General features: G+C 36.7%; 1 protein-coding gene across 5 annotated transcripts in view; it reads right to left on the bottom strand.

The window, feature by feature from the left end:
• Nucleotides 1-824: 824 nt before the first annotated feature.
• Nucleotides 825-24346, bottom strand: part of PPP1R12A (protein phosphatase 1, regulatory subunit 12A) — a 76840-nt gene continuing 53318 nt past the window's right edge. For 2 of the 5 annotated variants that reach the window (XM_009882627.1, XM_009882631.1), the window contains 8 exons: nucleotides 23003-23121; nucleotides 22317-22382; nucleotides 16829-16845; nucleotides 15995-16136; nucleotides 15195-15299; nucleotides 14261-14308; nucleotides 9498-9548; nucleotides 825-2967 (listed from right to left, as the gene is read on the bottom strand). In XM_009882627.1, coding sequence (XP_009880929.1) covers nucleotides 2881-2967; nucleotides 9498-9548; nucleotides 14261-14308; nucleotides 15195-15299; nucleotides 15995-16136; nucleotides 16829-16845; nucleotides 22317-22382; nucleotides 23003-23121 — 635 coding nt within the window. In that variant the 3' untranslated portion in view covers nucleotides 825-2880. Of the gene's footprint in view, nucleotides 2968-9497; nucleotides 9549-10606; nucleotides 10638-14260; nucleotides 14309-15194; nucleotides 15300-15994; nucleotides 16137-16828; nucleotides 16846-22316; nucleotides 22383-23002; nucleotides 23122-24346 lie in introns of all 5 variants that reach the window. The other 3 variants (XM_009882628.1, XM_009882629.1, XM_009882630.1) reach the window with 3 other exon arrangements.

Genomic DNA, 24346 nt, shown 5'->3' with positions numbered 1-24346 from the left:
AAAAAATGAAGTTCCAGCTCCAGAGTCTTTTCTTCTAGGTAACTGCTACCGTGCGGACCCATTAAAGTCAGACAGTCCTTCCACAGCCATGCTGCCCTCACCCTGCCTGCACTCTGCCGCCCGCGCGGCCGTCCCACCTGCGGTCACTCCTCTTCCCTGCATTCTGGCTTCCGTCATGGCTGGGGCTGGTTCTGGGGATGCCCTCTGCCTCTCAGCTCTCCAGACACCAGCTACCTCCATGCCTCCATCTGTATTTGATGTTAATTCTGGGAAATAAAAGTCACTGTTTTGAATTACCACTTAAGCCACTAGTTGCTTAAGGACGCTTACCAGAGCCAGCAGTAATGTATTTCTCGTATGCAGACTGTCTCCTAAACAATAAAAGTGTCCTCCGCTACCCGCTTTGCCTCTGTGGAAGCTGGATTTTCTGGGGATGTGTTTATCTGTGACACGGTCAGTACAATATGATGGTGACACAAGTTTGGCAATAGCTTTGTGAGATTCAGTTAATACTACGTAAAAAATGGTTCTCAGATTCTGCACACAGACAGGTTTATGTAAAATATATAAACATTTGTCCAAGTTGTTACAGATTGCATAAATATGGCATTTTTACTGTTGCATTTACAGATGTGCATGTACAATGATGTGCAAATAATCACAATTTGAGTACAATCTTCAAAAGGTACTTGAACTTTGCATCCAAGTAACGCAATGAATGAAAAATGCCCACCAAAGAACTTAAATAGCAAACTTATAACATGGTTTAAATTCATAACAAATTTCAATGTCTTCTCAGTAAAACTTTCACACATTTAAAATAGTTTGTATTCATTTTATTCGTATATGTCAAAATACAATTTTTTTTTTCCAAAATAGTGGGTTTTGCAACTAGTTTCATGCAGATACAAGGTCTGCTCAGTACTACCAATAAAATCAATATAGCACAGTAGCCATTCATTTTTTAGATATAAAGAATAAATAACCTAAATATAAAACACTAAAATATTAGAAACACTTATTTAATCATTCACAGGCACCCAAACTTTACCAAATACAATCCAGAATATGCCTAACTGTCTTGTAACAGAACTCAATACGTTGCAGCCATTCAATTCTTTATGTTAGCGTAAGACAATGGAAGTCCCTATGGTTCAGACCCACCTCTCATACAGATCAATTACAATAAGATATCTCAAACTATCCGTGTACCTTTAAAATCAAGAATCCTGAGCTTGGTAGTAAGAGCATAACCTTACATCTCCAAAAAACCAATCAACAGAGAGAGGACATCATGTCTTCCTTACCCAAACGTATCCCACCCCCGTAAAACTAACCCCCACCCCCCAAGTAGGCAGTAGAACACAATGACCTTTTTAAATGAAGGGGTACAAATTCACATTTAATATAGTATACAATATAATCAATAATACAATAGCTACTACAAGCTTTACAATGTACAATTTGTTTTAATGGCTGATCTGTTCAGTGGTTTTAGGCAAGAAACTATGTACCAATAGGATGTCGTATTTTGAATGGTTTAGTGAAAATATAAAAGCTGTTTCTAACAAAAGCGATTTTCACTTAAGTACTTCTTCGTTTTGAAAGGCCACTGAAATGTAGAAAATGGTCTGACGTGATGGTGTTATCAAATTGGATGCCTTCTCACATGGCAACAACAGTGCATATAAACATTAATGTGAGTGTAATGGGTTATGTTTTTCAAATGATTTAGTACATTACTTTGGCTAGCACAACAGTTTTGGACAGCACTCAGATAAATACAGGTATGTGAAATGTAGTGAAGCAGTTATATTTATGCAATTTTTTATTATGGTGAACACTATCAAATGAAAAAAAATGGGAGGAAAAGATAATAAAGTATTTTATATAGTTTAGACCTTTTGTAAAGATAGGGCTCCATACAATGTACAATGTCTAAATTCTTTATACCATAAAAATTAATGAATTTTGTTAAACACACTATTCTGGAGTAGCCTAATTTGCATTAACAGACATTTGCAATAGGGAAATATATTCAAGCATGCCACGTGGTGGTCTGAAAAATCAAACCAGTACACATTTATATATACAGCATCACTCAGTACCTGCTCAAATGAATGTGACGATTACAGGAGCTAACATCTTTCACTTACAAACTTCTTTTTTTTTATTTTTTAAAGTGACCAATAAAGGCAGAAAACAGGACTCTTAAAATATTTCTAGTTTCAACTGACTTTTAAAGCATTTTGTATAGGAAATAAATGCATATTGCACAAACAGTGAAAGCAAATGTTCCACCAAACATCTCTGTTCCAGGTGGTTGGACAATACAATTCTAGGTAGCTACACAAATATGTAATTTAAAAGGGTGTGTGGTCTCTGCAAATGGTAAAGCTGTGAAAACACTGTACAAGAAAATCTGGTACATGAATAATTAGAAGGGAAAAAAAAAATCCAAACTTAAGATTTAAAGAAAAACTGAGTATAGAAAAAAACCTGGGAATTGTGGCACAACAAAAACATTATTGAGTAACTGTCTTCTGTGAGAGCTGAAAGCTTTTGTTGATGTAAAAGTGTTTATGTACAACTAAGGCTTACTGGTTAAATATCTGAGGCGTATCTGGCCTTGAACACTTTCCTTATTATGCTGTAGCTGTAAACAAGATTTCTCAGTCATTTTATCTTCTCAGCAGCTGCATTTTAACAGAAACAATGATCTTGATACAAAAAAACACACAGGTAAGAGGGCGTTTGGCAGGATATCTGAAAATGACAGTCTCCAAGGGATCTTCCCACACTTCCAGTGACTGCCACAGTATGGTCCACTGGAGTTACTAGTGATGTGCAATACCGTTATTTGCTGCTGTAGTAAACCCTTTATTTGGAAAGTTTGCTTATAACTCTGATCAAGGCCCCGTTTTCATCTTTTAGCCTCTGGTTGTCTGCCTTCAGGTCTGGTAGCATCTATGAAAAATGAAACACGATGGTTATTTGCTGTTATATGCCAAGTAAAAGCAGCAAGACTAGGCAAGCACTGGGGATAAAAATCTTCCTTCAGCTTAAGCATCTTGGCAGCTCTCCCCCTTCATATCAACCGTTCAGAAAAATAACACCTTTTTGCACGATACAGTTAAGAGTTACAGATTAGGAGTTTTCATTTGCTTGGACCAAATGCACTAAAACTCGGTGGTGCAGATGACAAGCCTCTAACAAAAGCATTTATAATACCATGAGGAAAGTAATTAAATGCTTCCAATTTCAGCGCAAAACAACGAAATGTTAATTGCCAACAATTTAAAGAGGTTTGTCTACACCGCACTTGCACAGTTTCAAAAAAACATGCTGTGGCTAAGCACATCCACCACTGTGCTCTTGGATGATTTCATCCTCATCAGATACAGTGTGATTCAGCTTGTTAGCTCATAGCGTTAATCCTCCAACCACTTCCAAACCCGTGTTGAAGCACACATCCTCTAATTTGCGATCATATCCCTGAATGGCATAGTTCACACAAGATCAGATCACTGAAAGAGATCGCTGAAACGCCAGGCTGCATACTCAGGCATACAAGTTAGGAGATGGCAAGTTAAGGTTGCCACAGGAGATGGGTGACACGCAAGCACAAAAGCTGGAAGGCAAAAGCCAAGTGAGGTGAGATTTGGACAGGATCAGACAGGAAAGGAGGACACGTCAGTGTGCAGAGGTTTGTGCTGGGAGAATATAACTTGTCAGAGAAACCAGAAGTAATCTCAGCAGTTCTGCCTATCTACATTCACACACTGATAACAAACCACCTATAATACTCCTGGCTAAATTACACGTATGGTTTCGAGCAGCAGGTTTACACAGGAGGTAACAGCCCATTCCCACAGAGCGGTTATTCAGTAACCTCAGGTGTAAGTGTGTGCAAGAGGTCTAAGTCCAGCTGGCGACCTGTGTAACAACTGCTACATCGTTTTTCGCGATGAAATTTCCTTGCCACTAGTTTTGTTTTCATTTTATTCAAACAAAATTATGCTTTCAACCCCATTATATTCAGAAAATTATAACGGAACAGAAAGAACTGAGAAGTTTAAAAATGCAGGGTTAATTAACTGTGCATTACGCTAGAGGCTTCATTTCCCCATTTCCTCCAAAGGAGTCCCGTCCACACTCGGTTCCCCAAACAGGACACCCTCTCACAGTAAAACGTGACCGGGCACTGAAGATAACTTGAGGTTAGAGGATCTCTAGTTCAGTTACCTGCCGATATCAGAGTATATGAAATGAAGACGATGGGAGACTGTAAGGGGAAAAAAGATGGTCTCCACAGTTAGACTAAGTAAAAATCATTCTGCTAACCTGGATTCCAACTCTGCTTCATGGCGGAGCTTACGGCAAGTCACCTAAACCCAGCTCTTCACAGAGTCAGAGGGAAGCTTCCATTATAGTCAAGTGAGAGCCACGCTCTGAACAGGAAGTGCTGTAAAATGCTGATTACTTCCAAAAACCACGTCAAGGTGTTTGAAATTGGGCAACACAAGTAATCATTTGGCAATTTTCAAGTGTTAAGTTTTGTGTTAAGTTTTTGAAGCTGTAAAAAACCACTGTTGTCTGAGACACGCGCGCTAGGAGTCATACCCAGCTAACAGGCGTGCGTGCCGTGCATTTGTGCACGCACCTGTAATATCAGGATAAACCTGGCGTTGTTCCGTGGCGCGTAGCTGCAAGCAATGAAACAGCCATTTGTTCAGGCGAAGCAACTAACCCCTTTCCTTCCTCGTTTTCGTTCTGTTACGGACTTGGTACCAAAGATCCTGCATGAAACCACAGCAGCCTTCATCTAGCTATGCACAAGGAAGCAAGGAAGTCTGGTTTTGTTCTTTTTAATTGTGTATCTGAACAGGTGTTGTCATGTATGCCTTCCAAGGAAAGCTCAAAGTGACCTTCACAGTCCTCTTCCAACTCGCTGACTGGGGACCTGCAGCCAGTAATGCTAAATTGCATACAGGCAGACCCACAGACTGGTGTATTTTCTGGTGAAATATTTTAACAAAAAAGCCGCTGTTCAAATTTAAAGCTTTAACATAATCCAGTACCATTACATGTCCGCAAATCTCTGTCAACAGATTTTTAATCCTGATTAAACTAACAGGTAGAATACGCATTAAGAAAAATATTTTCTCTTTTGTTATGAGTCTGGTAAAGAATAAGGGAAGGCTGGCAGGAGACAAAAGCAGTTCTGAGTAACAGGAGGCTGATCAGGAAGGATAAGCTCAAGTAACCTACCATACTTATGCTTCCCATCTATACTAATCCCCACATACTTTAAACCTAGCCAAAGACATTTATGCAATTTTCTTGGAGTAGTGCATCTCTATGGTACTCAAAATTCTCACAAGGTGACAACCACACACCTCTAACGTGCAGAGGCAGGAAAAAAGCAGCTTTGCAGTAAATCCAGTGAAATTACAGTTACATACTGTACTTAACATTTTCAATTCCAATTTGCTTCTGACTAAAATAGTTAAGTATCTAGATGATACTGTGATGAGAATCTTCTGTGATGAGATTTTTGAATAAGATTGTTAAAAATGCACTATTTTGCCTGTCTGATATGACTAGCTAGGAACTTTGCAGTGCTGTATGTAGTTGAGCAAATAATTATTCAACGATCGCCTGACATACGTGGAGCCAACTCAGATCTGTACAGTAATAATAATGTCTGTGTTTGCTGGAGGATTTAACAGTTTTTACATACAAAACAGCTTTGTGAGTTAAGATTATAAAAAACTCCGGGATTGTTAAGGTACCTGTTCAGATTAATCAGGCACACTGCTATGGTTAAGCTACCATCGTAATGTCAAGCCCCCCTGCTGCGTTTCCAGCGCTTGGCTTTTTCTAGCCTAGCTCCTCCAGCTCCACAATGATCTGCTGTTGAATCCCCCCCCCCCTACAAAAAGGAATACTGAATAGTTTTCTGTGGGTTAACACCCTGAACTGGCTTACCATGGTTGAAGGAATGCCAGTGCTAGCAAAAAGAGATGGTATGGACGGGTGGCTGTGGACAGCAGTTATTACATTCGCTCAGCTGTGTTGGAAACCCACACTGCCGGCTGAAGCTGCTGTAAGACGGGCTGCCCCAAAGGGGCACCTCTTCCTTCACACGCAGCCTGTACTCTCCTGCTGCTTTCTGCATGATAGTTTCGTGATTCAACAATGCCAGGGCGAGATGGATCAAGTAATGTAACAAATAAAGGGATTTGTTTTCAGCCAGGTCAGTGAGCTGACTTGACTCGCTCAGCAAGGGTTAACACAAGGGATTGTTGAGGAATGCAGGGCCTGGAGCAGGAACAACCTTTCTATCCACATCCTATTGTTAGACCAGCTCCAGGAAGACACAAAGCCAAGGATAAACCTTCCCTTTATTTCATGCCTCTTGGTGGGGAAAACCCCAATTGGACTCTGTGAGCAGAAGGAAAAACTGTAGTTTACTGCCTTGCTTCTAAGCAGGACAGGGCAGGCAGGGGAAGCAGTTTAGCAAGAGTCACTGTGCAGAAGGGAATTTTTTTTTTCACCTACAGGTTTTAAAAGCTCACTGAAACCTCCAACCTACACAGTAGTTATATTAAAGGAGGATGAAAGGCATATAGATTTGGTGTGGAATGAAACCACATTCTGTTCCGCTTAGAAGTTTTGAACCTGCAGTGGGTTTCTGAAACAGCCCTCCAATAACACTAAGGACAACAAACTGCCGTTTTTTTCCAAGATGAAACTCAAAACAGCTCTTACCTTTAACAGAAGGGGACTGAACCAGATGACCTAGTAAGTATGAACCAGTCTGACACATTAGGCAGGTTTTTTTGTGTCTGTGCTTGTACAGTCTTTGCATGATAGGATTCCGGTCCACAACTGGAATGCGTACATATGTAGCAATATAAATCAATAACCTTAACTCAGTGCTGAAACTGGCTATTTTAAGCTGTCTAGATAAAAATAAGGATTGGCCAGAACCACACGAGAAGTTAATATGTGAAAATATTAATTGACTTGAAATTCCAATACAAATCTGGAAGAAAAGACTTTGGTCCCCTCTAAACACTAAACACAGAAATGGAAGAAATAAAGTTGCTAATGCAACTGTTCAGGAATGCACAGTACTGAAACCACTTCTCAAACATTCTTTACTTGAGCCTAGATCTTTATCAATTCTATGCACTTCGATTATACGGCAGTAAGAAAGCTCAGTTCTTAATTTCAATTTTTTAGAAAACTAGAGGCACATCTATCTATTTGAGCATTTACTCAAACACCAAAACAAGGGAGTGACTTCAGCGTATCCTAGTGGGAACTCAAATCCTTTCAATTGTTGCCAAGGTTTTAACGTGTCAAAGGTCTCCTGGATCACTGCCAATTTATCTTCAAGTACGCGAGGAGAAGCTTCAGTGCTAGTACGGACAATACCACACCATACCAACACGTCTGCAACACCTGTAGTTGGTACACCGGACACCATGCTTTAGCCACACTTCCATAACCGAGCAGCAGTAAGTCAGCTTCTGACACACAAGTGTTAATAGGAAAATTCTACCCAAGCACAAACTGAATGTCAACACCTGCCTGGCTACACAAAGGAGAAGGAAGAAATTACAAGTCCACAGAGCGCAGTTGCCTATGGGACCCTGACAGCTTGGCAACCACTCGGGTCAAGGCCCTATTCTCAGTCACCAGGCGCTCATTTATGTGTCTCAAAGATTGAATCTGCTTTATTTGTTGCAGGTTCTGCAGGAATCAAAGAAATAGGAATGAAAACAAGGAAAAAAACATGTCTATTATGTTTAAAAGAACTGGAGATGAGCAGAATTGAAAGAAAAATTAGAAGACAGAGTCCTGTTTAAAGTAGATAAGTCGCTGTGAAAGGAAAGTATCAAGCAAGTGGCACATTCTTGAAAAGCAATCTAAGAACCAGCAGTGATTAGTCACAGCCTTCCAAAACAGTTCAGGATACATTAACAATGAGAGCTATTCCTGGAATTCTTTACTTAACATCCTAATTGCACAAACTAAATCTCCTATTCAAAAGTCTGTAAATAATGACACATTTAACATATACTTTTACACAGCAGTGCAACAAATGATAGGAAGACTATTTAATCCTTCATTCAAAACTTTCAAATATTGCTAATTGAAAGTAAGTTTTCGGGAAAAAAAAGGCAATATATTTGCATTCTCTATTTTTCTCAGAAGCCCAACCTTCCCTAACAGTAATTAACAGGTTGATGACAGAAGCTCACATCCTGTCTTCCACTCTCACACACAGTTATTTTTGTATACCAGTTTGCTTTCTACATATTTCACTCCTAAAGACCCCTCAAGGAACCACAGACGTTGTGTTGTGTCCTCCCTTACAGCAAACTATCTTGGCCTGAATCCAAGGGAGCCGGAGGCATCGTGGCTGCTTTCTGCCTACATCTGCCTGTCAGCTTCAATTATTTCAACAAAACTTCATGCATGTATTTTAATGAAAAGTCTTTGGAAGTTAGTACCATTTCCAAGCACCAGAGGGAGCTCAAAAATGAGCTTGAAAGGAAACTTTTTATTAATCAGTGACAAATATCAAATGTCAAAACAGGGCTACTTTAAAATTTTGGAGTGCAAAAATGTTTTCTGTTTCATCATGTTCTGATAGTTTTCTGGACATACTTTAGCTTTATTGGTTTGGTTGGCCCTCTCCAGTTATCCACGGACATGATGCAAAACAAACCTGCCAGAGTTCTCACCCTTCTTAATCCTATCGGAGGACTTAACATCGATAAACCAGGAAATGAGAAAAGTTGTACCATGACTGGTTAAAAATCAAGGCCAGAAATTTATTTAAAAACGTATTTTCCTTCTAGGATTCGGTTTAAACATAGCTGAAAAAAAAATAAGAAATCAGTGCATGTGGTAAATGGTACTTATTTGTCAACGTCTGACATCTATCCACTGCTTTTGGTTAACTAAAACCTGATTATTATTCACTCTATACAAACAAAAGTTTTGATATGGGTAACATGCTGTCTAATACATAATTTAAACAGCATGAGATAAAGGCTGAAGCCACATTTAATGCTTAAATATCTACAGAATTATAAGCTACCATTATTTTTAAGTTGTAAATATATATATGTGTATAAAATACAGAATATCACATCAAAAACATAGATTGCAATTTCATCTTCATTAGATCAGGGTATGTTTCAATCCAACCATCTCCAAATGTTTCTTGTTAGCCAATATGTTATAAAACCATTAAGTCACAGTGTGCTCTCTAGAGGTCCTACGTGTATGACTGCTTATGCCGGTGTAACAGCTTCGCTACAAGCTATATGTTACATGAGGGATTTTGAAACACAGCTTAAGTTAGCTATTTTCTAATGAAATTATAGAGACCAGTAATACTGCCAGACTACACGTTGCCCTGACATAGTCATACACTTTGTTATTTATAGTTTAACGCGTAATAGTTTACTTACTTTCAGCTCCTCTTCCATTTCAGATATCCTTCTTTCTAGAGCTCTTCTTTCCTAAATCAAAAGATGTGTGTTAACACTGAACAACACTATTTAAAAGAAATTACTGCTTGTAAATACTGTGGTAACAGTGAAATACTTCAAGTTTCAAAGATCATACAACCAAAAGCATAGTGTGGACAGGAAACTTGTGACGGCAGTGATATATAGAAATGTTGTCAATATGGATTTTTAATATCTGAGGAGAAAGAGATACATCAAGTCCTACAAAATATACCCCTTTCTTTATACAAATTTAGAGAGGTCGTAAGTACCACTTGTTCAAATTCATTTTTATTACGGACGCCAGGCTTCCGTAATAGCTTAATATACAAGAAATGCAGAAAATGACCAGAAACAAATAAGAACATTAAAAGAAACAAGCACAAAAGTGTAAGCTTTCACAGACAAGCAAAGGTAGCTGAAACATGTCTCAGCTCAGTGGGATCTGTCCACACTATAAACTGCAACGTAGCGTAGATACACCCAAACTTACATTAGAGTTCAGCTGAGTACCAAAGGAATCTAGCTATGTAAGACCAACAGCTTCTTGAGCAAATGCTTCCTGAATATTTTCTGCATTTCTAGTATAGTATTCTTTTCTTTTTTTTTTTTTCCTTTTTACCTGAGAAGCAGGAGAAATTATCCTTTGTAGAGAACTTCAGGTTGTTTTGATTCCACTGACTACAGTACCCGAGCTAGCTTATTGAAAGTTAGCTTAGGGTTTTCTATACTATGTTGCAGTCTGCAGTGCAGACACACTACCACATTTCTAAATGACATTATTTTGTTTAAACCTAATTTTCAACACATCTGACAGGTGAATAGCTAATGCAATAGACTTCAGGGGTTTATAGCTTGATTGATTGCTTGCTTTCCTGTGTCAGACAATGCAGTGTATCTCATTTAAAAGCAGCTGCGGTTATCAGTAGTCTACATTCAGATTTTTCCGAAGTGTGAAAGGCAAAAGCAACAGATTATTGCGAAGTGGACATATGCATCTGCATACAACGGTGTTACGCAAACAGCAAGCAGCATTGACTGAGGTGTGTAAAACTTTGGTTAGATCATACCGCCCAGTAGATACTGACTCTTGCCGGTCACCTTTCAGATATAAATCATTTGAATTTAGTTTAATCATAGTGCAGTTATACCCCAACATTTTCCCATTTTAGCAAACAACTTTAAAGGTTTATCAAAGTAATAGATTACTGCAGCTGTTAGTACTTAATGTCCCTAACTCCTTTGAGTTAAGACTTTTCCCGCAACAACACTGACTGACAGTACCGGGCATAGTACGTACCAGCGAGTTAACTGTAGTAAGCAAGTGACTAACAAAAACCCACACCATCTTACATTACTTAGAATTGTACCAGTTACCTACTGGCTTTGTAGACTATCATATATTATCAGTGCCCTTATATTAAGCAGTATTTGATAATTCCTGACATTACCAAGAAAGGAATGATCGAATAAGTCTCAAAATTTCAGATGGTTAAAAACCATTAGTCCTTTCGATGCCTTTGCTTAACTAGCATGTTGATCTTGTCCGAGAACAACCATTAGCAATAAAAACCAATTCAATAAAATCCTTATTTCATTAACTTTGTATACTTCACATTATATAACAGAAACATTTCAATGGACTGGCCTAGATGTAAGATTTATTGTAAAAACGTCTTGTTCTGATTAGATGAAGTTACGCTTCCCTTTTTCCTGAACTGCTTACTGTTTTAGGAGCTGGCTTGAGGAATGCCAACAAAATAACAGATTGCAGTTTTACTGGGAAGGTTTGCCAGTATTATTTGATTAGTCCATGGACTCAAAGAAAGGGTTTGCAATTTATGCAGTCTAAAATTTTATGATATACTTCATGAACTCTATAAGGTAAGCCAAGGAGCATTTGTAATGCTCAAAATGAAAAAAAATACACGCTGGTCTCTCAGCTTCTAAAATACAATAGCTCATTTGTAGTTATCAAAGCAATTAGGAACCACAGTCTTGGTGCAGTGACCTGAGGTACAAGGATATACACAGGTTAATAATTGACCCCAGAGTTATAAAATTATTAAAAAGTAAATCCAGATGTATATGCCTACATATATTTGTATATTCAGTAGTATCAAAAAATATACCTCTCCAAAACCGAAATTCCCAAACAATGAATTCTAAATTTGGGAGAAACTGGTTAAAGGTACCTACAATGCTGAATTCTGATCCAGACCGCAACATGGCAGTTTGAGTTTTATTATCACATCATATGAAATTCTGCAAAGGACTTTTAGTGCACTTTTCAGAGTGACAGATTGCTAATAAAACCCTTATTTTTGCCTATGCATTGCTAGAACCTTGCATCTGTGATCCGATCTGCACCCCCATCCCCATGAAAATAGCCCCTTTCTAGTAAACAGTTCTCAAATGAACCACATTGACAACGTATCACCAAATCACATGATGGAAACCCACTTCTGAAGGCTGAGTTCAAATAAAATTCAAAGCCAGTATTTTCTAAATTTTATTACTGTGCAATTCTAGGTTTAAGAAATGTTACCATCTTCTTTAATGAAAAGGTATGTTTCAGCTTGAAAATGTCATAGTTCAATGATGCCTTCAAGTTTTTCTCTCCCAGCCTTTTTATTTCTTCCAATTTATTCTCATCACTTTACTTTTCCCCCTCCCCTTTTCTCTATGTAATTTATATAAACATCTTAAGTTTTATATTTTATTTTAAGTGAAGTCATATAATCAGAAAAATATACTTAGAAAAGCTCTACAATTTGTTTCTACCTTTTACATTTGCATTGTCGCATTACGTATCAAAAAGGTGTCTCTAAAATTATTCTTAAGATCCCAAATCTGAACCGAACTTGGTAAGCTTATTCCTGGAGATCAGCTATTGATGACTAGCAGCTGAGAATCCTGCTTCAGTCATTTCCAAAGTGCAAGTAACTCCAGATTTTAACATCAAGGGAAATACAATCACTAATAAATTCCTGTTTTAAATTCTTGTCTGAAAAGAAGCTTAAAATTATAAAATACAAGGAACATCTAAATCTTGTGCAAACCATGTTTCAGCCACACAGCTTTATCATTAACTTTATTTTTTTACCTGCTAGCTTTAGTATCAATACATTTAGGAAGAGTAACATTTCTGAAAAACATTTTGCAGTTGGACCAGATGATCGCTGTAGTCCCTTCCAAGTGCAATACGCCCAGTCTAGTCTAATGTCCTGGTTTGAGGTAGTCTAGTCTAGTCTATGCTGTGCTATTTGCTGTTGGGCTAAATGTCTTTACAGAAAAAAAGGTGCAAGAATTTCTAATCTAGCCAGTTATTTTAATGCAATGGCCTATTCTGGGAAAAAGCAAAGGAGCAATTTAAAACTGAAATAATGTCTAGCACTGCAGTGCTGAATGCTCTGCAGTATGGAACATATATAGTAATGGACACAGCTAAAACGATGAAATAATTAAATGTGCACTTGTGTGGCCATGACAGCAAGCAAGAAACCAATTAAAGCTGCTGATGAAACTTTTCTACTGATAAAATCACTGTCTACAGCAAGATGCCAAAACATCAGGGAGAAATAGGTGCTAAAAGGCTGCTGTAATTACCTGGAGAGATTATGAAGATAAAGATAATGGAAATTCCGGAAGTGTCTGAGAGCATTTCTACATCTCCATGTGCTCCTATGCATACATCTGGTGTTTATACACCAGACAGGTCTGTAGAACTAAAAATTATTTTCAAAAACCTCAAATACTGAAGAGTAAACATAAAAAGCTAGTGAATGTGAAGTTTACCACAGATAAATAAATGTATACCATAACACTTATTACTGTCAAAGTCCATTTAGTTTTCTTCCTGTTTAAGTGTCTAACGTGTCACTCCAGGATCAGGGGAGGAGAAAGAAACACGTGGACAAGGTCATGAAGAAAGGCAGGACCGCAACAAAACCAATGTAGCTTGCTCTACATTGCTGTGGTACTAAACTTTTATGGGGATGCATTTTAAAAACTAGCATGAAACTACAGCCTAAAATTATCATGTGTTCAACTTCTGAAATGATTCCTGTAGCCTATCACACATATGGATTTATTACCTGCCTCCTTTCCCATTTAATTCAGGTTTGTCTCTGACCCCAATGCCCCTCTTCCTACACTTCTTACTCATTCTTCCCCCCGCCCCAGTATCATATTCCCTCTGGACAAAGTTACAGTACAAGGAAAGAGACAGATTATGATTAATTTTATATCATTAGCAGGTTTAAGGTCATATGTCTGTGAGGTAGAAACAGCTACTTCATTACTAACAATAATTGGTAACACAACATGCATGCCTCTGGAAAGCTCTGAGGAAATTAAAGTCTCTGAATGCTGGAAATGCATTAGAAGATGAGACGCTCTGAATCTGCTTAACCCTCTGGAGTGCCAGCATTGTTTTGGATGAGAAGGAACAAGCAGCAGATCCCAGGAGAGCTGTGTGGCTTAGAACTTGGTCATCACGAACCAACAGCAACCTGAAGGCAATTTTTAAGAGCAATTCCATCCATCTCACAGTATCTCACATTCATTGCCACTGTGAAACCCAAAATCCCCAAATCTTCTAAAAAATGCAAGTTATAAGGAAGATTTCTGTTCCCACTAGACTACGTCCAAGCCAGGGGTTGCAAAACAAACTAAAAAAAGCCTGAACTGGAGTACTTAAGAGATCTTTGGCAGAAACTCACCCTTTTCTCCATTTCCAAGAGTGATCTGTCAGCAAATCTTTCCTGTCTCTGAAACACAAAATTAATAAAGACATTGATACTTGTTCTTAAACAACATAAAACTGAGGAAAAACAATTCAATTGGACATTTCAGTATTCTGTCTGAAGAATGTCTTCAAAAGGATTTAAAAGTGTGTTCAGGGAAGTAACACTGAAATAAAGAATAAAGAAGAATGAACTAGATTTATCATGCACTTCCTCCATGACCATCCCTAAGTAATTTAACCACTACGTAGCCTTTGGCAAATAGGAGTGATATAGTACTTCCATCTAAAAGCATTACAAAACAAATATCTTTTTACAATGTACTGATATTTACGGGGTACACATAGAAGACACTTAAGTACCTACACAGGTAAGTTGTGGCAAATGTGATCTGAGAACAGGAAACACTGTTTCTACAGCAATTTAAGACAAATTTAACTTTTGTGTATATATTTGGTATTCCTGTATGCCGCACTGCTATCTGACAGCAGTTATCTGTAACTGGAGTGCACTATTTGCTCTTCGGTTCTGAGATAAAGCTATCTAACCAGCCAGGAAGAACTGGCAGGTTATGCCAATCTGCCAGCAGGTTTATGAAATGATCAATCAATCCCAACTGACAGTTTGAATCTAAGCTTAACAGTGTAGAAAGTGTTTATCCCCACCCTGCAACAATGTTCCAGAACCACTACTACTTATAACAGGCAGGAGGCAGTCTCACACATTTTGCTCACAGCTGAAGACCAGAATCCTCTTTCCTCTTCAGAAACAGAGAGGTACTCTTCTTCGCTCACATCTTTGGATAAGAAACAAAGCTGATGCCTAGTAAAGAGTAGCCCATACCGTGGGATGCTTCTAGTTTGCTATCTACCTTGTCAGCTAAGTACATGTTTTTTTGTTTTATACAAACCTGAGTGGTCTTCTCCAACTGTAGCTTAAGATCTGTAAGTTCCATGTTGGTATCATGTAACTGTGCTTTCAGTTTTTCATTTTCAGCTAGAATCTGTTCATAAAGCTAAGAGAAAATATTAATGTAAAAAAAAATACCAAATAATAATTCAGGGAGATTAGGTGAAAAATTTAAAAACCATGATTGAGCTGCATGTAAAGTGAACAAATACATTAATAGTCTAAGAAATAAAAATCAGTTATAGATTTTCAAGACAGAATTAGCAAGCACTTTAAGGAAGTGTTACCAAATATTTCTAGAAACGAGCAACTTTGAATAGGGAGCACATAACTTACTTTACACATATTAAAAAATACTTGCCACTTTTTTGCTTCAAGACTTCACAAATTAGACACCACAGTAAACTTTTCAACCAAATCTTCCTCTATTTTAAAGCAAGATCTAAACACATTTTTACATTATATGTATGTAAGCTAGCAAACATATAAAATAAAAGGCTTCATATATGTATAAAGCAGTTTTAATTACACAAACAATTAAAAAATAATATGATAGTATTTGTCATAAAAAATGAATCTTGGCTCCTCTGGATTTCTCCCTTGCCTTGGAGAGAAAAGTGCAAAAGCCAGAAGCTGTTTTGTAACATGTATTTTCCCCCATTCTAGTAGTTGCTCTCCTCCTCCTTTCAGCCAAGTTGCTTTAAGCAGCATTTGTAATGCAACATGAGATTATTTCCAGACAACGTATGAAAAACAGTTAAGAAAGTTCTATTTTCACACCAAAATTATTGGATCAGATACCTTCTTAAAATCAGTGGTATCTTCTTTTTCTAGTCTACTGCAGTACGGTTTTCGATCTTCAAGGTAACTCTGTGACCCCGATCGCCCCTGTGCTGAATCATAACGGTCACCTGAAGACATGCTGAGGGATCCCGTATCATATCTGTAAAAGAAAAGCTCTCATTTTTCTTGGCCTTTGTGTTCAAACTGAGACCACTCACTGTGTCAAACGTTGTGAGTTTGCCGTTACCCAGCTGAAAATAGCCAAATGCAATTATATATTCTAGTTAAGGCACCGTCTTCTACTTTGATGCAAATTTAATTTTTACATTCCCTCAGTACTTCAAGATACAGTGTGAAAATATTTTCAATTGCTCAGTCTGCCAAGTACCTGCATTCTATGCAGAGAAATCTTTTAAATTAAATTAAAATATTTAATTCAAGCAAATATTTACATCTTAAAGGATTTTATATTAGCTTAGATACTTTAATTCCTTATTTATAAAGAAAACCTATTTTTTAAAAAAAGTATTACTTCAATTGAAAGGTTTTTAAAAAGTAACCTCTAAAATATTGGCCTAGATGAATTCTCCAAGTTTTATTAGAGAAACCAAGGAGATTTCAAAACTGTGTTGTGAATTCCAGTCCTTCAACAGAAGCAGTTTCTGAAACAAATCTTCAGCCAAGTCTTTATCCTATTAATCACTAAATTACAACCAGTATTCATAAAGTTTAGAATAATTTCACACTGCTCATTCTTCACTGATCATGTGAATTTGTACATGAACTTAAAAAGAAATTTAACAAAAAAAAACAGTGAAAATTTTTAAATTAATTTGTTCAAATTGCACATACCTTGAAAGGCTATCACTCTGAGGTGGGGCGAGGTAAAAAGAGAGAAAAAGAATAGATCAAGTCAATAATTTAATTAAATAAAATATATAACAATCTGTGAGCAAGTATAGCTAAACAGTTATGTTAAATGCATATGCTATCCTACAGTATGTGTTATCTGAACATTGTCAAGCTTCAATTTTGTTATGTCTGGAACAGAAAAGAAGAATGTGCTAGAATGTGCTTGCCAAAATATGAATTACAAGGACCTTAACATTACACTCTAGAAGTCTGGACTGTCCTAAACATTGGAGTCATTTCAGCAGTCGGTGCATTCTGCGATTTGCCTGCCTGTTATCAAAGGCATGAGAACTGTGTTCCCTGAATTCCCTATTCCTTCTTCCTCTTCTTTAACGTTAGCATAATGTTTTGAAAGGTCAACACAATAATTGCCTTGAGCTCAAAATAATAATATGAAATAGAAGATCATCATTTCAACATAGCTTGATGGGAAACTAGCTACTATACCAACAACATAAGGAAATACTTATTAGACTTAATTTAAATGACAAAATTTCATTTTTTATATTACTTTCATTCATTCATTCCAGGTGAATCCACAGGCACAAAGTTCACTCACTTTACTTGACAAGCGAAATTTAATTTGAAGTGATGATTTAAGAGTGAGGGAGTGCCCTTTAAGCATTACAGCAGTAATACAAACCTTTTTCTCCTCTGGGTGGTGTATACCAACTCATAATATATTCCAATTATAATAATTTTGAGTGAGGACATTTCAGTCAAGAAAGCCTAGTGATAGATCATCACCTGGACATCCCCCAACATCATTCACCCAGCAGTGGCTGAAGCCTTCCCCATAGGAGGTTTTTTTGGGGGGGTGTGTGGTTTGTTTGGTTTCCATTTTTAGAAGGAAACTGTATTTTTTCAACTTGCATAGAGAAAAACAGACATATTCTCCACAAAACACTCGATTTCCTCTCTGACACCTTGAAGTGCATTTACTACACAGAGAATATCAAAAGTACATGCTGTAGCCTAACCACTCCTAATATTCTTATGTTCTGTTAAGAGCACGAATAATGCTGAGAATGCAAGAGACTTCATAGAAAATGTCGGTTAGGTGGCCCATACACCTATACATGAATAGTTTTTAAGCTACTGGCCACAAGAAGATTAACTTCCACCTAAGTATGAGTCTTATCTTGCATTATCGTATGTTTAAGTAAGATCAGTATGAGATTACAAAATTCCACCATGTAATCAATGACCTTCAGAAATCCCTTTTCCACTGCTTCCTTCTCACCTCAACAAAACAGAGGAAGCTTTGTCCATAAAGACTGGAGGTTTTCTCTTTTTACCTTGAAGGAATGCAGTATACAGAAAAATGCTAAGCTGATCCTTTTAACCTTTACCTACAATTGAGGACAGCCACCTCAAGAAGTAAACCATTCCTACATTATTTCATAACAAATACGCTTTCTAAAGGCTTTTTTTCTTTGCTTGTAGCGGGCTCCCCATGGTGCCATGGGAATGTGAAACCCTCCCAGATCTCCATTCCCCTGCTGCACTATAGCTTCCCGAACAGAAAGGCAAAGTAATAATTCACACGCAGACCATCTTAGAAACAAAATTTTCCAGCTACACAGGGGGACAACAAAATGAACTGGTGAGGTAAGAGAGCACTCATTACTAGATGTAGGAAAACACAGACGCAGCCCATGCTTGTTCTCCTGGCTGAGGCCGGGAACCTGAGAAGTTGGACAAGGACTCCCTAATCTTCAGAAAACTATGTATCAGTGGTTTTAGTTCCCTGAAAGCTGTGAAGACCTACTCCTGCTGCTCAAGCACCATCCAGCCTCCGCACCTCACTGGAAGAGCAGCACGTTTCTCAAGCACCTGCCTGTTCCTGTTCCCCTCACTCTTCACAAAACACATTTGGGGTATTTTTTTAGCACGGTCTCAGCTGTTTTCTTTCTTTATTTTCCCCTTCAACTTCTGTCAGTTCAGCTCAGTCACAATTTTTGACTTTTGACCAAAAAAAATTGTGAAAAAGGGGAAGTCTACAAACTTTGCATAAAGCCTGAGGAGAAATGCTGCCAACACAGATCTCCCCGTGCATCCAAATCACGAGATGGATGTTCTTTGTACAGTCACGGAACTGAGCAGCCACAGTTACACTGGCTGCACAAGCAGTAATGAAAAATTAAGAGATATATATCCTTATCTACACAACCTGAAATAACACTTACTTCTAACCTTATGCTGTCAGTCTACACAGACCATAAGGGCGCCCCAAAAGAAACCTTGTACTTGAAAATGTACACTAAGCTTCTAGACAGGCACATTACATTTTGGTTAGCTTAGGATAATTACCGGTAATGGAAACAAAACATCAATGTCAGGTGGAATTTTCTGTACTGTTATAAATCAGTTTCTCTGTAAAACTGCCACAGCAGTGAAACTGAGAAACAAAATTTGAAAACAGCATTTAATCAACACCATTAATGCCAGTTTCTCATGTTTAGTCCCACAGAGTTAGAAGACCTAATGACATTCATTACCCTAATACTGCTAGTTCTGACCTTTCAGAAATCACATATATGATCTCTGGCAAAATAAAATTTCAGTCCATTTAATTATAACCAAACCATAGTTGTAGTACTTACTCAAATTCTTATTTCTTTGTTTTTAATACATCAAACTGAAAAACAGTCTTCACAGAAACGCTCTTTTACTTAGAATCTCTCAGTTGTCAAAGTGATCTCTTGACTTCCTTATTTTTGAACTGCTATCCTACAACTTAGTTCTAAGACTCCCCTTCTTGCAGGAACACCAATCTCCTTTAAGTAACATGGCATTTTTTGTGCAAATTGATGAAATTCTCAGCTTTTTAAAAGCCTATAAAAAAAAGTCTTAACAAAATTTAGAAAGCCTGAAGAAAATTTCACTAGAACAACCTCCAACTGTCGAAGCGCTCAGCAAAGTCTGACTTCTCTTTAACAGCTCTCCTTTATTGGAGATTTCCATATTCTCCATTTACGGACAAATGATCAGCTAAGAAGTCAAAAGACAGTTCTGAAGAACTGGAGAACAAGAAAGCACAAACTGCAATCTTACAAGACAGTTCTTTCAAAGACCTCTGAGATGAGCAAGGTAATAATTTTTCTGGTTCCTTAAAGATTTCAGGCTAGAAATTATTTTGTCTAAAGTCCTTTAATTTTCTTTGTAGCATGCATTCATTTGCACAGCTTGTTCTTGACCTCCTCTCTTTAGTTTAAATTCCTGAGTTACTGCCAAAGCCCTTGGAAGTTTATAGTTACCATCTTCTACCTCTGGCTTGTAGCTTCACCAAGCAAAAAAAAAACAACAGCAGCACCACATAAGGGAGAAATAAAGAATTTCAGTACTTCCCAAGTTTCTGTCTTCTGAATAGCACTACATCAAATAATCAGCACAACTGAAAAAATATAAATATTTTCTCAATGTCTTTCATTATACTTCTAGTTTATTCATATCTCTTCCTTTTCTCTTCCTAGAACTGAAAAGGATTCATAGGCAAGTAATAATTAATTTCTACAATAAAGCATGCAGGATTTGTGTTAAAGGGAAAGTAGATTTAGCAACTATAAAAAGGAAAGTGCAATTTCTTTAGGCATTTAAAAAATAAAAACCCCACACTTTTTGCCATGGATTTGGGAACAAATTGCCTATCAGAACGTTCACGATCTCACTGTTATTTTTCTAAGGTAGCAAAATACTGCATTGTCAAAAGTAATATATTTGGTTCTCAGTTTATCATTTAAATGCTAAATAGTTGTTTATCAAAGAGAGGAAGTTACTTGAAATCTACATAATGTTTTAAAACTCTGATAAACCATTTGTATGCAAAGGAAAAAAACACCTTAACATGAAAGCAATGAAATTATTATATACAAATTCTAAGATATATCGTAGTTAATAGGATTATAAAAATTATAAGGCTAGGACATTTTCTGCAATTTTGACACTCTACTGGAAATTCCATAGAAGGTTTGACAAAATTTGAAAAGAATACTTAAAACCACATGAAATACTTATTTTGATATTCAACTCACTTTCACTCTGTTTTCGTATTTTCTGCAGCTGATGTGACAAAAGAACTTGTATCAATAAAGCAAAATCATTTTCTGTAGCTATATGACAGTGAACTTGGTTCACAAGTTCAATTTATTTCAGAGCTCCCCATGAACTCAAATCTGATATTATATTGATTTATAATGAAACCAAACTACCAAAGTCTTTGTCGGAAGTACGCAGGCTAGTAGAATGTTTTGACTCTTAGGTCAAGCCATGATTAGGCAGCCAATTCTACACTTCACCATCCCACCCAACCCCCTCACCCTTTTAATCATAGATAATATTCATAGTTTTGGGTCTGATTTACCACTATTTCACTGTAGTTCTATATGAGTCTAATTCTATCAGAAGTACCACATGCACATTCTACCAAAATGAATTTCTACAGAACAGAATATGGAGTAATTACTGATCTAAGGATAATAATATGTACTCGTGGAAGGAAAGAAAACAGGAGTAAGCGTTTACGTTAACGGGATACAGAAATAAAAAATACAGCAAAACAAAATGGCACAGAATAAATCTCTTAACTAAAGTATTTAAGAAACGTGCAATGGAAGCTTTTATAAAAAGGAGAGAAAGATCACTTGAGTTTTATTCCTCAGTAACGAATCTGATTCTGTAGTGTGTTACTCCACTGCTTAGGTCAAAAGAAATACATTCTGCTATACCTTTTTTTAGTACAGTTTAAGTCACTACTTCCCTTCTACGACCCCTCTTCATCCCACTATCACATACCATTCCGGTTATAAGGACTTTTCCCATCAAATCAAGCCTATTATACTGTTTTCCACTGACTTTTTAACAAGACTAATAATACTGAAATAGGATGTTCAGAAATCCATTTTCTTCAGTGGAGAAATCAGGTACATTGTGCTCTTCAACTTTCTACACTTCATCATATTAACTTCTCATATTATTTTTTAATTACATTATTGACAGCACTGAACTTCATTATAAATGGTTTTAATTAGCGTGCATTAAGTCACTGCACATCATTTATCTGAAAATGCAGATGGAACAAAGATTTTTGCAAGGTAAAAACTGAAAGCTCCCTCCAGTAACTTGCTGCAACGTGTCCCTGACCTAAATGTCAGAAGTTTCACCTACGTTTTCTGGATGCTAATTCTACATAATCAGAATGGAAGACAAAAGCATCAGTTTTAGGCATTGTTAATATGTTAAAAATTGTTATTAAAGCCTGCAAAGGAAATGACACTGAACCATAGCCACAAATTATGAATCAGAAAGCACCCTTAAGAACGCTATCGTATGTACTCTTTTAATTGAATCCAACTGCAACAGAAATTTTACAATCAAAATGTATCTGTTACAAGTTATAAAAGTTAATAAACTATCTTTTTTAAATTACCTGAGTTTCTTTCTTATTTGTTCCGTCTTCTGAATCGGATTGGTGTTCCTGTTCATTTTCATCACTCTGGTGAAAGAGGTGGGAGGAAAAATAATTAAACTGTTGAAAGCTTACTGAGATTTTAAGGCATTCTAGGCTTTTAATATGAAAATCTAAGAGCGTCAGAATTCTACCTAACTAAAATGGATAGAGAATATGGGATATATGATAAAAATTCTCAAACAAGTACATGTTTTCAGTACCAGAAGGAGAGGAAACAAACTGCATTTAACTATAACCCTTCTAATCTGACAGCAGTTCTTTCAGTTTTAAGTACATGGCTGCTTGTAATGTGCCATATAATAAGTCTCATTCTTACAGCTGTGGTATGCACGCAGTAGAAAAGAATTGTTCTATGATTATTTTTTCCTTACATCATGATTAATTCCCATTAAGTTATGGTTTTGACAGTATTTTAGAATTCTTTTTAGCATTATCAACATAACTAAGACTTAATTTTGATTTTGCTCCTGAAAGCTTCAAAACAGAGAAACAGAGAATACATAGCTTGAACGAGCACCTGTTTTTCCAGAACACTTCGTTGTATACTGTATTACTCTAAACTATTCTCTGTTTTAAGAATACACTAGACACATTCCATATTGCTACAAGCTAAGGCTATAAACCAGCAGCAGCAGCTTACTTACATCTTGAGTCCAAAATGAAACCCCTGTAGATCGTCGTTTTTCTCTTGGTCGCCGCCTTTCCCTTATAGACTTAGGCTGTGACTTATCTTCTTCTTTTTCATCCTCTTTTTTGCCCCCTTCTGTTAATAACAATTTTCTTATTCATTTAAGTATGACACAATCTAATTTTCTAAAAATTTTCTGAAATAATTCTCAGTCTTTAAAAATGCTTACAATTATTTTTTTTACCTGAAGAAAATTCACTAAAGAGTTTCTTACCACATACAGGTTTTGCTGTAATATACATTCCTCAGAATATAGCTCTAAAATAATGTAAATATTGATCCAATTCTTGAACAGCAACTGCAAAATACTAATCCACCTCAGCCACCTAAACAAAACGTTTCAAGGTAACAGTAATATGCTACAAATTGGACTTAAAATTCATTTTTCAAAACTATCATGTAATAATTCAAACATCTATGTCAGTATACATATAAATGTATAAAATAAGAGGAAATAAGTTTTTACCCTTCTTCATCAAACAAGTTTTTTTTGTTTACATCAGGAATTTGATATTAAAAGAAAAGGTTTTAATAAACTCCTTAAGAGTCCCCCTTTTCATCACAGTCCTCTCCATTTCTGCTCTAAGGAAGAATAAAATAGGATCTCCGAGACTAGATTAATACTATTTTAAAGATTTCCTTTTTCTTTAGAAGAAATGCAATTGCAGTTCAAAACCAATACCTCAGGAGTGTTTGTTTCCCCTATATGTTTACAAGTAATTTGTACAAAAAAAACTATTAAACCAACCTGCCCAAACCAAAGTTATTTACCTATTATCATGTAGTCTATTCAGTCTGCTGTTCTTTTATTAAAGAAAGAAACCACAGATTTGAGTTCAGATACAAGCATCTCTAATAACTTTACCATCACTAGTCTTCAGAGGTAAATAAACATTTTAGGGTGAAGCAAGAATTAAACGGAAAAGAAGGAAATACCAATATTCATGGTGAACATATACCTTTCCTAATTAGATAAATGATGATTTTGCCTCTGGGCTTTCAGATGGTAATGTATTTCTCCTCCTAAAGTGTAATTTGAAAAAACCCACCTGCTGTAGTTAATATTGACCCATTAAAATCTTTTCCATAGAACAGTCTAGAAACAGTTTCCTAGAGCAAGCATGCATTACTGAAGAACCTTTATCCAACTTTCAGTTCATATTAGGACACAGAGAAAAAAAAAATCAGAAAGCATATTCCTGAAGCTTAGCTCCAATAACTTCCTCAGAAAATACCAGTTTATGGAACATGGCAATACTGCTACATAGTAAATGGAGATTTGATGAATGGATAATTTAAT

The sequence above is a fragment of the Charadrius vociferus genome, unplaced genomic scaffold, assembly GCF_000708025.1.
Source record: "Charadrius vociferus isolate BGI_N301 unplaced genomic scaffold, ASM70802v2 scaffold72, whole genome shotgun sequence".
Classification (NCBI taxonomy): domain Eukaryota; kingdom Metazoa; phylum Chordata; class Aves; order Charadriiformes; family Charadriidae; genus Charadrius; species Charadrius vociferus.
This window is presented reverse-complemented; position numbering and strand designations above follow the sequence as displayed.